This window comes from Fusarium flagelliforme (assembly GCF_020744385.1).
Source record: "Fusarium flagelliforme strain FIESC 12 MPI-CAGE-AA-0113 chromosome Unknown B0J16scaffold_1, whole genome shotgun sequence".
Classification (NCBI taxonomy): Eukaryota; Fungi; Ascomycota; class Sordariomycetes; order Hypocreales; family Nectriaceae; genus Fusarium; species Fusarium flagelliforme.
In genome coordinates, this window is record NW_025763503.1 from 392,418 (window position 1) to 404,913 (window position 12,496).

The window sequence follows — 12,496 nt, forward strand, 5'->3', positions numbered from 1 at the left end:
TGGCATCTGCACAAGAGGCGCAGAAGTCGGGAAGCATCCTATTCGAAAAAGGTTCTCGATTCGAGGTACAGGCACTGTACCTGATCCATCATCCGTGCCTCTTCTCACCTCGTGGCAGGGCGCCTGTGAACGATCGGCTACAACAGTGGGTTTCCCGGACTCCACAGAGCAGCAGGGCAGGTGAACTCTGTTTGCTGACGATCTCCCGTTGACGACGGGGGGTTTTGTCAAATCGATGATGATATGTATTGAACTGAACTGACATTGACTGACAATTATTAGGTGACGCTTGTGCCGCGGGGAAATAGATAAGAAATGTCGCTAGTGGAGGTAGAGAATCAAGATCGATTCGTTGGGTCGGGTGATGTAGTGCAGTGAGTGCAGTATCTCACCAAGAGCAGAGGCTAAAGAGACAGAGACACGGAATGGAGAGAGCGATGATGACAGTCTGGGAAGTGCGAGAAGGATTTGAACTAGAGAGTATGCTGTAAGTTGATACGGTCAGGAACGAAAGCCAAGACTGGGCTCACTAGGTACAAGATACGATGGCATAATTCCAGACCTCAGCTTCACAATTATACCTGGCTGGCTGACTGTCATTGTAACCCATCCGGTAGCCATCCGATGTGCCGCTTTAGATGTGTTTCTTATTGGCTCTTTACGCATCCCTCTCTGTCATCTTGATTAATTACCATTCAACCTCCAACAAGTCTTCTCTTCAGCCGCTCTGCCACTCTTTCAATGGATCGTCCAAGTGGAGAAAATCTAAAACCCATCTAAAAAAGCCAAGCCCTTAGCAATTAAACCCGTTGTTCCCCGGGGATCCATATCGTGGAGAAACAAGTACAAGTTCATTGCCGTAGGCAAAAGCCAAAAAAAAAAAGTGATACGATTATTCGGGTAACAAAATATGTACAATTCTATCCGTCCGTTTCTGTGCCTTACCTGCCTGAACCACCTACATACAACTCAGCGTCTACAGCTCACCGTCTACTGTGCATGTTTTTCCCGCGGAAGACGGCCCGTCACGGGAACTTGTGGATAAATCCTCCGTAATAATAAACTCAATAAATGAGGCACAAACATTTATTTTCTCGAAAGGTTGATTGATGCAAGGAACTTGAGTTCTTTTTTTTTTTTTGTTGGACTTTGTGGCGATGGTGTGTCTGGACCCCTGCGCTTGGCAGGTAAAGGGTGACTGTCGACTAAGACAGGAACCGTTTAACTGATCTGATGCCATTCTGTTGGTTCTGTTATATTCGGTCTCACATGTCTGTTCCCTTGTTGAATAAATTACCTACCAGCTTCACCTGAGTACAGTGAAAAACCGTTGCCTAGGGTGTACCCCCCCTCTGACCAACAGCCTCCAAAACGGTCGTGTCACCCCAAACCTGAGAAGATCATGTTGCTTTTTCTCATGAGCTGTTCACTTCGGCAATTGAGCTGATGACATCCGATGGAAAGCCAAGTCATGGAAGGCATACATTAGTGTTCTTACATACGATCAAGCAGAATAAGCCACGATCTAGACTTGACACGTTATGTTCTCTTCAGTAAGCTGCATGTTCCAAGGGTTGGTTACTGAACGAAGAAAAAAGCAATTGATGAAATCTGCGCATCATGTCTCATCCGACACCGGGTCCACGGGATAACAAACCGTTTTCTTATTCCATCTCGATGAGGATTGTTTGTATGATTGGCGACATCTGCCACGCGCCGCTGAGACACGCAAATCTGCATCAGACAAACATTCTTCTACAATCTACGTGTAGGAAATACAGTGTTGAAAGCTAAATACAGCCACTGCACAGGGTCATTCAGCATCCCCCCCTTGCATCGATCAATCTGCACCTCTCGCAAGGTCAACCTCGACAAAGAAAACTGACCCCGACCGCGCTCGTATTTTCTTTGCAAGGTGAAAGAAAGTCCGCCATGCTGTACAATCTTCAAAGCGGAAGGTTATACAAGACAGGTCTTTGAACGCATCTTCCCGCGACGGCTTCTTCTCTCCATCACACATACTCTTCTCTCCAAAGAAAAATCTTCTAGGCCAAGGCAGCCAAGGCGTCAGCCGCATCTATGAATGCCGCTTTACCCCTCGCAGCTCTCAAGTCCCGTCCTGTGTAACCCGACGACGTTGCATCCTGTTTGCCTCTGGGGGGGCGATAGATCAGCAAGTGCTGAATCGCGGATATGCGAAGAACCTTTCCATAAGCAAGGAACCCTGTCAATGATGATGATATGCCATACAGCTGCACTGTATTAGGCTTTCTAATTCTTGTAAATACTAAACAATATGGCTGGCTACACGAAGGATATCAAGTCCGAATACGGCGTCACTTCGGCCTTGGAACTCCCTTCTGTCCCATGCTGTTACCCGCGTTGGACCGTTGCCAAAAGCCTCGTACTATGCGAGATCCCGTCCGCTCTGCCCAAACACGGAGGCGCCCGCATACGAACTGTAACAGGATCTGCTTTTTTCTCGATCCAGCAAACGATGGATGGAATGAATTGGCTAACATGGATGTAAATGATATCAGTCCTTTGCGAACTGCTTGGCAGTGGTGTTCAGTGCTATAAGCCGCTCTACTCAAGCCGGCCATCCTTGCCCTGCATTCTTGCCCTTCTTACCGCGGTGCTGGCCTCCTACCCTACTACCTGCTTTCCCAATTGGCAATCCTGCCACGTCTATGTTCTGCTCGTCTGCTCCCGATTGCTCGACGTTGCGGAATCCATCACCATCCCTGAAAACGGCACCAAATAGTTCAGATATGGAGGATGTAAGTCCCTGTAGAGCAGCAATTCGCTCGGCGTCTGCATCAGACGTAATCTCCAACAATCCCTCCTGCTGATTCACCCGACCATTGATCTTGCCATCGATGATGAGAAACCCCAGAATGTCCTGAACCTCGGGCTCAGAAATCTTGAGCTGCTTGGCAATCCAGGACAGCTTCATGCGGGTGTAGGGTGCAATCAGTTTAACCACGCCCTTGGTTCTCATGTTACGCGTGACTTCGTCAATGTTCTCGGCGATAAACGAGTCGTCCAAGATGTCTTGGTTACGCTGCAGCACCCTTTCGTACATGTGAACATCGTCCCGTTGATAAGCGTCCACCAACTCCGTCATGGCGGAGATTCGGGGATCTGTCTTGTAGGGCTTCGTCTCCTGGGAGTCGAATGGGTTGATGTCGGACTTCATCAGCATCGTCGTCAACAGTAGGTATTTCAGAACCTGGATTCGCTGTAGTGAACCGGCTTCGTCGTAGTTTCGGAATGACTCGAAGAAGTCGCTCTGGGCCTCCTTCCAGTTCTCTTCACTCATGTGCATCTTTCCACCGCACTCTCGGATAATACCCATGATTCGAGGATGTGGCACAGCGGATTTGACCTTGAGAGCACGCTGGTACAGAGCCTTGAGCTGCTTGTTGTTCTTCGTCTCGGCGAACATCTGGATTTCGAGTGCGTAGATCTCAAGCGAGTATGTGCCTTTGCTAGGATCGTCGGTGCCATCTTCTCGTTGACAAGATTTGTGTAGTTCGCGGAGTTTCTTCGACACAGCGGTGTACTCCTTTCGGTCGAGAAGCAGCTTCGCTAGCTTGATGTTGGTCTTGAGCCATAGTCGCTCGTTGTTCGTGCTCTGGAAGCTCTGCAGTGTGAGAGAATAGAATTGTTCCATACACCTGACAGCCTCGGGTCCATCTGCGCCTTTCTCAATGTAATCGAGCATATTGTTGATTGACTTTTCGGAGTAGTTTCTCGTGACGGCCGACTTGACGTATGTGAGGAGCTCGGCGTAGTGTTCAGCAGCCTACTGTCGTCAGCATGGAATACCACGCACGATACCAATGAACCGACCTTGTCATATTGACCTAGCTTGAATTCAAGCTTTATCGCCTGCTTTATACCCTTGAATCCCCATTCTCCCTTTTCGTCTTCGAGTGGCGGGATGCCTAGAAATTCGGAGATGGCCTCTTCTGGGTCGGACAGCTTCATCTGTTTGGCATTGTAGTACTTGTTTTCGATATCGACGTCGCCGGTCTCTTCGTCATCGTCTTCTTCGTACTCGAAATCGTACCTGATCGCAATTGTTAGTAGTGCACTGCGCTTCGGCTGGGCTTGCGTACTGCTCCTCATCGGAGTCCTGCATGAAATCCTCGTCGTCCGACATTGTGAAAGAAGTGTGAATGAATTAAATGATAAGCGCTTCGTAGATAAGTAATGAGGAATGGTTCAGCTGGTAGGGTCGAAGTTATTATGGCGGAGCAAGAAGTTGAATGTTGATGAATGATGATTGTTGATTATTGGATGGAGGCTCCAGAAGCTGATGTGGAGCAGGCAGCCGCGGGGCTTATCGATAACGCAGCTACAGCAGCCTCAACACCAAAGGATATCAACGAGGATCACAATCATGATAGACATCTCTACTGAAACATATTGAGTCTCGAATACATTATTTGTATAATATGGGGAGCGGGAGTCAGATACCCATTTCTTGGAGTTCTATCTAGCCATTCAAGTAGCATAGTGTCTAAATGTCCATCGTTATTACGTTCACCATGTCATGATATCATCAAGTCCCAGCATGTGAGAGCACATCACAGCTTCCCATCATCCTTCAATCCCCTCCAAAGCGCCAACGCAGCCAAACACTTCGCATCCCTCGCCCCCTCCCTCCAAGCCTCCCCCATCGGCACAACCTTGAGCGTAATCTTCTCCCCATGCTCCCTCAACCCCGTCAACCGTCCACTCCACTCCCTAATCTTGTCCCGCGGCAACTTCATCTCGTAGCTGAAAATCGTAACATGCTCATCACACCCTCCCGCAGAAGGGAACATGGCCTGCGCCAGCCCCTCACCCTCTTCGTCGGGTGCAGCAAGTTCGCTCAGATTGGTAAGTTCATCTTCGTGGATCGTCACGCCGAGTTCTTCCTGGATTTCTTGTGCTGCTGCGCCTTTGAAACTGCCGTCGTCGACCATGCCGGCGGGTAGCTCGACGAAACTGAGACTTCCGGCGGGAACGCGGGGTTGTACTGTTAGCACGACGTAGCGCTCCTCGGGCTTGTCTTCTGGGATGAGCATGAAGAGCATTGCTACGCTTGGTCCTCTCAGAAGAGCGGCGGCGGGGAGGGTTTCGCCTGCATTGTTGGATACGGTGGCTGTGATTTTTACAAAGCCTACTCGCTTGCCAAAGAGGTCAAACGATTGAATCGCTACTGAGCGGAGAGCGTAGGGATCTTTGTGGAAGGGGTGAGATGAGTCCGATTGGAGTTTGAGAGAGTTTGTCAAAGTGTCGACCCAGTTCTTGAATAGTCAGTATCTTATTCGTTTATAAGGACGGGTGTAAATACATTGAATGGTCTGAATGAGTCCAGCTGCTCCTGTGAGAGTCCGTCGGGCAGACTGAGCTGGATGTTCTGGCTTTTGAGCGTGGTAGTCATGTTGCGTGTCAATTGAAGAGGTCTTTGGTGGGCGAGACAGGTTGCTGCAAGTAAAAATCTTGGATTTTTGCAGACGTTGGCGATGAATCGCATTTCTTATACTTCGTAGCGGAGAGTGTTCGAGTTGGAAGTAAGTTGAGAGTACGGGTAAGACAGTCTTTCATTGGAGGGGCATGACGTAAAGGACGCTCTCATTCACTTACTTACCCGACAGCACTAACACGAGACGAACAATTGAAGAATTGCAACAGAGATACACACATAGCAATATCATTCAAGTGATTGATTTAACGATATTTATTTTCTAAGAAGCAATTCTTATTAGAAAGCAACCAGGCTCCCAAGCAATCGTTACTCGAGGATTCATCAAGCCCATCTTTCATTCGAGGTAGCCCCATCCATGTAACCATCTAAACAGCCCAATAAACATCAATCTTGACACTCTCAACATGATTAACCCAAGCCGAGAATCTCGCCTTGGCCCACACAGTAATCACATCTCCCATCTTCAAGTCCCTGATAAACGACCCATCACCCGTCTCCCGACCCCGTCCAGTCTCCATCCTCATCTTCTCAGCGGCCTCAGACTCAGGCTTAATGTCGTCTGTCCACGTCCAAGTAACAACATGATCTTGCCACGCGCGATGAGCCGTCTTGTTGTGCTGAATAACCCATTTGTCCTGTGGTTGGAGAGGATGCGTGAAGCCTAGCTTTTTGTCGGAAATAGGACCGGTTTCTGGATACAGCGGGCGAAGCGCGCAGACGGGGAGGGGTACGGCTTCCGAGGTATTGGACTTGTAGCGGACGTCGTATGTGCATTGAGGATCACCTAAGAAATTAGCATAAATCGCAGACATGTATGACTTGACTTACAGATCTGCTCCGCATCAAACTTCTCCAATCCAGCCTCAAACCATGTCCATGACCCGTTATACGTATGTCGATTCTCCGTATCGCTCGACCACCCCTGGTCCTTACTCCGAATCGTAAAAACCACCTTCCTCACAGGATACTGCAACTTGGGCGTGGGATAATTCGCCAACTTGACAAAGTAATCCTTCTCATGCTCCTTCTCCAACGCCTGCGGCTTAGCCTCAGTCATATCGTACGCTAGGATCTCCGCCAGCGCATGTCTGCCTTGAAGACCCGTTAGACCCACAGGGTAAGACCGGAGCTATATACAGTGTTAGTCGTGGCATCCCCAGCAAGGCTGACGGACTTACAAGGAATTTGTTCTCAGAGGGACTTCCGCCGATGACTGTGAGGGGGTGTTGATGTTGGAGTTTGTAGTCGATTTCGTTGCTTGAATGAGCCCAGTACTCTGCGAAATCGAGGACGATGTCGACGACATCGGGAGGAAGTTTCTTGCCCTTTGTGAGCATGATGCGAGCGATGACAACGTCAATGGGCGTTATCCCTTCATCGACTGTCTCAGGCTCTTTTCCATTTTGGTTGTCTATACCGAATGTTGGAAGCATGCTTTGTAGTCCGTGGATTACATTCTGAGGAATACTTTGAGCCATGATGATGTAGGCGATGATGAAGCCGAGGATATATTCCAGCATGTAACTTGTATTTTGTAAAAAGTAAAAGGTAAAAAATAAAAGGACAATTAGGATCAATTTACTCAGTGTAAAAGGTGACGCGTTTAAGCTTGATTCTTAAAAGGCAACAGCATTCACACCCATTCATAGCTCATCCCTCACTTGACGTCAATGTCCCACGTGCTATCTTATCTTCTACCAAGCTTTATCTTATCGCACGTGCAATGGCATCATCCCTGACTAACGGCGTATCATCCCGTTCCCCGTCTATCCCCCGCGCATCGGAGGGTCCAAAAAACGTCCGATTACCTATCCTCGATTACAAACACCCATTGAAAATGCATCTTTTCGCCCGACAGACAATTTGTCTCTTACAAACACATTTTCCGCCATGATGAGGTCCTCACGGTGTCTTGTTGCGTCGACTCGCCAGTTAAGAACTGCATTTAAACCCAATGCCTTGTCTCGCGCATCATGGCTCGCCGGAACTCGCCAGCTTCACTGCTCGCCGATCCGGAAGTCGGGCGTAGCTTCAAACCCAGCAATGTCATTCCCCTGCCTTGACGCACTCGAGTCTCGCTCCGCAAAACTCACAGACTCGGACGATACCGAACCTTCATACACATCCGGCGCGACACTGAATTACCACCACAAGGAACCCTTCCTGCTCGACTGGGGCGGCATCCTGCCCGAGTTCAACATCGCGTACGAAACGTGGGGTGAGCTCAACGCCGACAAATCCAACGCTATTCTTCTACATACCGGTCTATCCGCTTCGTCTCATGCGCATTCTACTGAGACAAACCCCAAGCCGGGCTGGTGGGAGAAGTTCATTGGACCTGGCGGTCCTCTTGATACGAACAAGTACCATATTATCTGCACGAATGTCATCGGTGGATGTAACGGTTCTACAGGACCTAGTAGCGTTGATCCAGGAAATGGAGAGCGCTATGCGACTAGATTTCCCATCTTGACAATGGACGACATGGTTCGCGCTCAATTCCGTCTTCTCGACCATCTCGGCATCGACAAGCTCTACGCCTCCGTCGGTTCCTCAATGGGCGGCATGCAATCCCTCGCCGCAGGAGTCCAATCTCCCTCGCGCGTAGGCCGCATCGTCTCCATCAGCGGCTGCGCACGCTCCCATCCCTACAGCATCGCCATGCGCCACACCCAACGTCAAGTCCTAATGATGGATCCCAACTGGAACCGCGGTTTCTACTACGGCAAAGTGCCTCCCCACGCAGGAATGAAGCTCGCGCGCGAAATCGCAACAGTAACATATCGTTCCGGACCAGAGTGGGAACAACGCTTCGGCCGTCGTCGAGCAGACTCTAGTAAACCACCAGCTCTATGTCCCGACTTTCTCATCGAGACATACCTTGACCACGCTGGTGAAAAGTGGTGTCTGAACTATGATCCCAACAGTCTTCTGTACGTCAGCAAAGCAATGGATCTTTTCGATTTAGGCATCGAACACCAGCGCGCCACGCACGCTCGTCGTCAAGATCGCGAGAAGAAGCTTGCTTCAGGCGAAGCATCTCCGCTGTCCACCGACGCAGCATGCAGTCTGACGCTTCCCAACAAGCCTTATGAGGAACAGCCTGGATCCCACCCTGATCCCTCAGACCCAACTGTCGTGCCTGGCTCGCGACCACCTGAGGATCTGATCCACGGACTTGCGCCGCTCCGTGATACCCCTACACTGGTGATGGGCGTTGCAAGTGATATTCTCTTCCCAGCATGGCAGCAGCGTGAGGTAGCTGAAGCTGTTCGTCTAGCTGGTAACCGCAATGTAACGCATGTCGAGTTGAGTGAGGAGATGAGTATGTTTGGCCATGATACATTCCTGTTGGATCTCAAGTACATTGGCAACAACCTGCGTATGTTCCTCGGTTAGAAGAAATGTATCTCAAAATCTTGTAAAATAGGCGCTGGTCTTGTTATTTAACAGTCATAATACAATTCATTTCACGCTGCATCACTTCACAAAGTGCACAAAATAATCATGTAGAGTCAGGCTCAAGGCTCTGGATATCTATTCCTTAGACATTAACCACTAATCATGTCCCGATGATTATGAGTATATACATGAATCAAAGAAAATTCAACAGCGAGGGACGGGGGTATGTTATAATCTATAAGCGAAAGACGCCATATGCAAGGGAAAATATAGACAAAGAAATGGTGTAAGCGATAGACAATACGCAAGAAAAGTCATGAGACATCTAGCCTCTTTTTGTAAAAGCCCAACAAACGCTCCGGTATAATGAGATCCAAGAAATAAATGGCCAGGTTAGATGAAGCCAGGGTTGTTCGCATCAACCACAGGGTTGGGAGTTCTGGCTCTTGCAGACTCCAACGAGTGTGGTCCTGAAGCGACTCCTTGAGGAACGGTGATGGGAGATGGTCGAGGGGGAGCCCTCTTGGCCTCGACGCGAGTCCTGCTGCGGTCTCTGTCCCTGGGCGGCACAAAGTCCACCATGACAGGTGAGATCAAGGGTCTACCTTGGTTAGGCTCAGGTCGATGTTCCCATGGTCCATCAAAGTCAAACGCCCGCGACATATTCTCACTCGAGTTGGAGATTGACTTCTGCAACGAGGGGAACGAAGGCGATGGCAAACTTGGCGGTGTATCGGAGATGGGCGAAGAAGCGTACTGAGCAAGTCGAGGGCTCAGCGAACTATCAGTAGCCTGCGTGGGAGAACGAGCGAACTGAGTGCGGAAAGGTGAGAGAGCAGCAGGAATGGCAGACTTGTGTGCTTCAGCACGGTCAAAGTCATTCCAGTTGGGGGTACTGGGGTGCTCGAAAGATTCCATGGGACGGACTGGCGATTCGTCTCTGGGTGGGGGATACACAGGCGGCTGGCGACGCTGCTTCCTTGGCTCCAAACCAAAGCCCCTCTCAGGGCTTTGAGGGTCGGGTTGCTGAGGTCTGCGGCCTCGTGGTAGGCCCTTCTGGATGGGAAAGTCACCTTCCATAGGACTCTGTTGGAGGAATGGGCTGGCTGTCCTGGGTGGCTGAGGACTCGACTGCAAGAACGGACTCGCCGCTTGTATCGGCTGAGGACTTTGAGTGCGAGCAGGACTGGCTGTTCGAGGAGGTTGAGGACTGTATGCGCGGAACGGACTCGCTGCTCGCGAAGGCTCGCCGGCCTGGGATAGGAACGGGCTTGCCGTCCTTGGTGGCTCAGGAATACGCGCAGCTTTAACGAAGCCGCTATCATCAAAGCCCGTGCCAACAGCACTTCGCGGTCCATTTCCAATAAGAGGAATAGTTGCCGAACGATCGGCCAGGGCAGGAACTCGAAGAGGTCTGCCAAGTTTTGGCTCGGAGTCAGTTCGTGCACGGAAGCCGCGTGGCGGAGGTTCGAGAGGTCGGCTCATGAAGCCCGGATCGGCGCTCGCGGTTGTGTCAGGTGTTTTACTCCTGAGAGCTGTGTCGGGGGTTGCGCTTCTGGAAGCAATGTCGGGAGTGTTACTCCTGCTGGTTCCAGGGTTCAATCGAGGTGGTGGCACAGGTGGGAGAGGAGCGGTAGGTGACCGGTATGGCGAAGGTAGAGGTTTTGTAGGCGGAGAAGAGTTGGGAGGTTGGTATGCCTTGTACTGCTTAGGAGGGTACTGAGGTGATGGTGCGAGCGATTGCTGGTTTCCACGAGGGGGAGATCGAGGGAACTCGAAATTGAGTAGTGGCGAATCCTCTCGGCCTGGGAAAGAAGCGAGAATGGGAGATGGTCCAGGTGAGTTCTGCTGAGGAGGTTGCGAAAGCGGCGATGGCGCAGGAGAGCGCGAAGGAGAGACAGGTCGAATGTTCTGAATGGGCTCTGACAGCTGACCAGGTTGGAGAATCTTGGGGGCCTGGTGCATCGGCTTGGGCTGCTGAGAAGGCTGAGGTGTCTGAATGCGAGGAGCTTCCTCTGCTGCCGCTGATGCCAACGAAGACACCAAGGACAGAGGTGACATCGCATCACTGGCCGTTCGAGTTCGGGTCAAAGCTGTGTCAAGCATGCTCAGACTGGGACTCGACTGCATAGTCCTCAAAGGACTCGCGGTTCTCGTCGTTCCAAGAGGACTGGCTGTCCTGGCATTTGCCAGCGGCTTGGGCTTGACATTTGTGTCAATCGGGCTCACTCCTCTCTCACTCACAGTGTCGATGCTATTGCCTCCAATGCTGCCCTTCCTGACAGTTTCTCCAAAGTCGAACCCAGTAAAGTTTCCAGCAAGCCCCTCAGCCATGGGCTTGGGGCTATCGCGAGGATCCGTCTCCATTGTAAAGCTTTGTCTTCTAGGCATGTGGAATGTGAATGTGTCGCGCTTAGCTGAAACATTTCGAATCACAGGCGACTCCCAGACCTCCTCACTACGCGCGACCGAGACAGCTGGGCTAGGGAGAGACATAGGACCGGCAGTGCTAGGCTTGTGAAGACTGGGCGCGGTGGGCACGTTTTGACGGCTGCTCGAAGGTCGATTGTCGGGAGAGAAAGGTCGCTCAGCGTTGACGATGGAAGGCGGAGGAGATGGATAGCCGTTATTAGCTGTGGGAATCGGGCTCTTGGTCCTGACATCTTTGATTTCGGTTCCGAGATTAAATTCGAATTGGTCCGAATGACTGCTGGGCTCATCCAAGGGCGTATTCGGTATACTGCTGACGGAGTCCTTTCCAAAATGAATATTAAACGGGTTCGGGGTCCCTTTTGTCGACACAGCGGTTCCAGGACGTGTGGGTGTACCGGGTCTGTTGCCATCCGCATTTATAGGGCTGGGCGCCACAAGACTTGTCGAGCTGCCATTTCCGAAGCGAGTGTTGAGTTGGATGTCCGAGGTGTGGAATCGAGGATTTCCCATTCCTGGTGCTCGCGGCGCACTTAGATCGACCATAGAAGAAGCCGCTCCTGCACTGTTCTTGTAAGGAACACGCGTAGGAGGCTCAAGCGTTGAGTGTGAAGTGCCAGGGCGAGCGAGCTGTGGGCGGGAGAAGTTGCTCTGCCTCTTGATCTCCATGGCGGTGATTGTGGTGATGGTTTCGTATGTGTCATTGCGATGTAAATGCTGTATCTTGTTCGTAGCTAATTTACTGCTGTCCCTGAGTGAATTGTTAGTGATGTCTGACGGGAGAGAGGAGTAAGATTGCTTACTGTGACTTTTTTCTATTGCCTCCAAGTCTGAGGCCAAAGAAGGAAACCATCTCGAAGACGGTAAGAATGAAAAGAATAAAATGAGTGGACGACCTATCGAAATGTCATGAGCGAATGGTCAAGAAAAGGAAAGAAATGGAAAAGATGATGTAAAGGCGAGATGTTAGATCATGGATGGTGCTAGGTAAGGTTGGCCGTCTTTCTGTGCATATTTCTAGAAGACCTGGGACCGACCCGACCGTTGCTGGACCGGAGAGCACTTACCGTAAAGTAGTATCTCACTAAAAGGGTCCCGCTCAACGGGGGTAAAAAGTTAGGGAAGCGACGGTGCAATAAGGAAGGACTGGCGCTGGGCTGGGCTGCAAGGTAAAAGGAAAGC

The 12,496-nt window shown here is 50.7% G+C and overlaps 5 protein-coding genes across 5 annotated transcripts; 1 reads left to right on the forward strand and 4 right to left on the reverse strand.

The window, feature by feature from the left end:
* Positions 1 to 2,585: 2,585 nt before the first annotated feature.
* On the reverse strand, positions 2,586 to 4,283 carry B0J16DRAFT_984 (uncharacterized protein). The gene is made up of 3 exons (XM_046134787.1): positions 4,125 to 4,283; positions 3,856 to 4,075; positions 2,586 to 3,808 (listed from the first exon to the last, which is right to left on the reverse strand). The coding sequence occupies exons 1-3, from the start codon at positions 4,166 to 4,168 to the stop codon at positions 2,591 to 2,593; spliced, it is 1,482 nt and encodes a 493-aa protein (XP_045988107.1). The 5' UTR covers positions 4,169 to 4,283; the 3' UTR covers positions 2,586 to 2,590.
* Positions 4,284 to 4,595: 312 nt separating this feature from the next.
* B0J16DRAFT_376938 (uncharacterized protein) lies at positions 4,596 to 5,437 on the reverse strand (the record flags this gene model as incomplete). The annotated part of the gene is made up of 2 exons (XM_046130805.1): positions 4,596 to 5,300; positions 5,348 to 5,437. 2 exons carry the CDS (start codon positions 5,435 to 5,437, stop codon positions 4,596 to 4,598), a joined length of 795 nt encoding a protein of 264 aa, XP_045988108.1.
* A 410-nt stretch (positions 5,438 to 5,847) lies between these two features.
* Positions 5,848 to 6,960, reverse strand: B0J16DRAFT_312832 (uncharacterized protein; the record flags this gene model as incomplete). The annotated part of the gene is made up of 3 exons (XM_046125080.1): positions 5,848 to 6,266; positions 6,311 to 6,611; positions 6,661 to 6,960. 3 exons carry the CDS (start codon positions 6,958 to 6,960, stop codon positions 5,848 to 5,850), a joined length of 1,020 nt encoding a protein of 339 aa, XP_045988109.1.
* Positions 6,961 to 7,290: 330 nt separating this feature from the next.
* Positions 7,291 to 8,960, forward strand: B0J16DRAFT_326023 (Alpha/Beta hydrolase protein). The gene has a single exon (XM_046125953.1). It carries the CDS (start codon positions 7,373 to 7,375, stop codon positions 8,879 to 8,881), a length of 1,509 nt encoding a protein of 502 aa, XP_045988110.1. The 5' UTR covers positions 7,291 to 7,372; the 3' UTR covers positions 8,882 to 8,960.
* Positions 8,961 to 9,277: 317 nt separating this feature from the next.
* Positions 9,278 to 12,167, reverse strand: B0J16DRAFT_257597 (uncharacterized protein; the record flags this gene model as incomplete). Its single annotated transcript, XM_046123151.1, has 4 exons — positions 9,278 to 9,986; positions 10,152 to 10,419; positions 10,465 to 12,065; positions 12,118 to 12,167. 4 exons carry the CDS (start codon positions 12,165 to 12,167, stop codon positions 9,278 to 9,280), a joined length of 2,628 nt encoding a protein of 875 aa, XP_045988111.1.
* Positions 12,168 to 12,496: the final 329 nt, after the last annotated feature.

What these genes read in the sequence shown, in the direction of transcription:
- B0J16DRAFT_984 (XM_046134787.1), bottom strand. Translation starts at nt 4,168, where the DNA reads ATGTCGGACGACGAGGATTTCATGCAGGACTCCGATGAGGAGCA. An exon ending in CAGGACTCCGATGAGGAGCA is followed by an intron (nt 4,076 to 4,124) that starts GTACGCAAGCCC and finishes AATTGCGATCAG; the next exon opens with GTACGATTTCGAGTACGAAG. An exon ending in AGCTAGGTCAATATGACAAG is followed by an intron (nt 3,809 to 3,855) that starts GTCGGTTCATTG and finishes TGACGACAGTAG; the next exon opens with GCTGCTGAACACTACGCCGA.
- B0J16DRAFT_326023 (XM_046125953.1), top strand. Translation starts at nt 7,373, where the DNA reads ATGATGAGGTCCTCACGGTGTCTTGTTGCGTCGACTCGCCAGTTAAGA.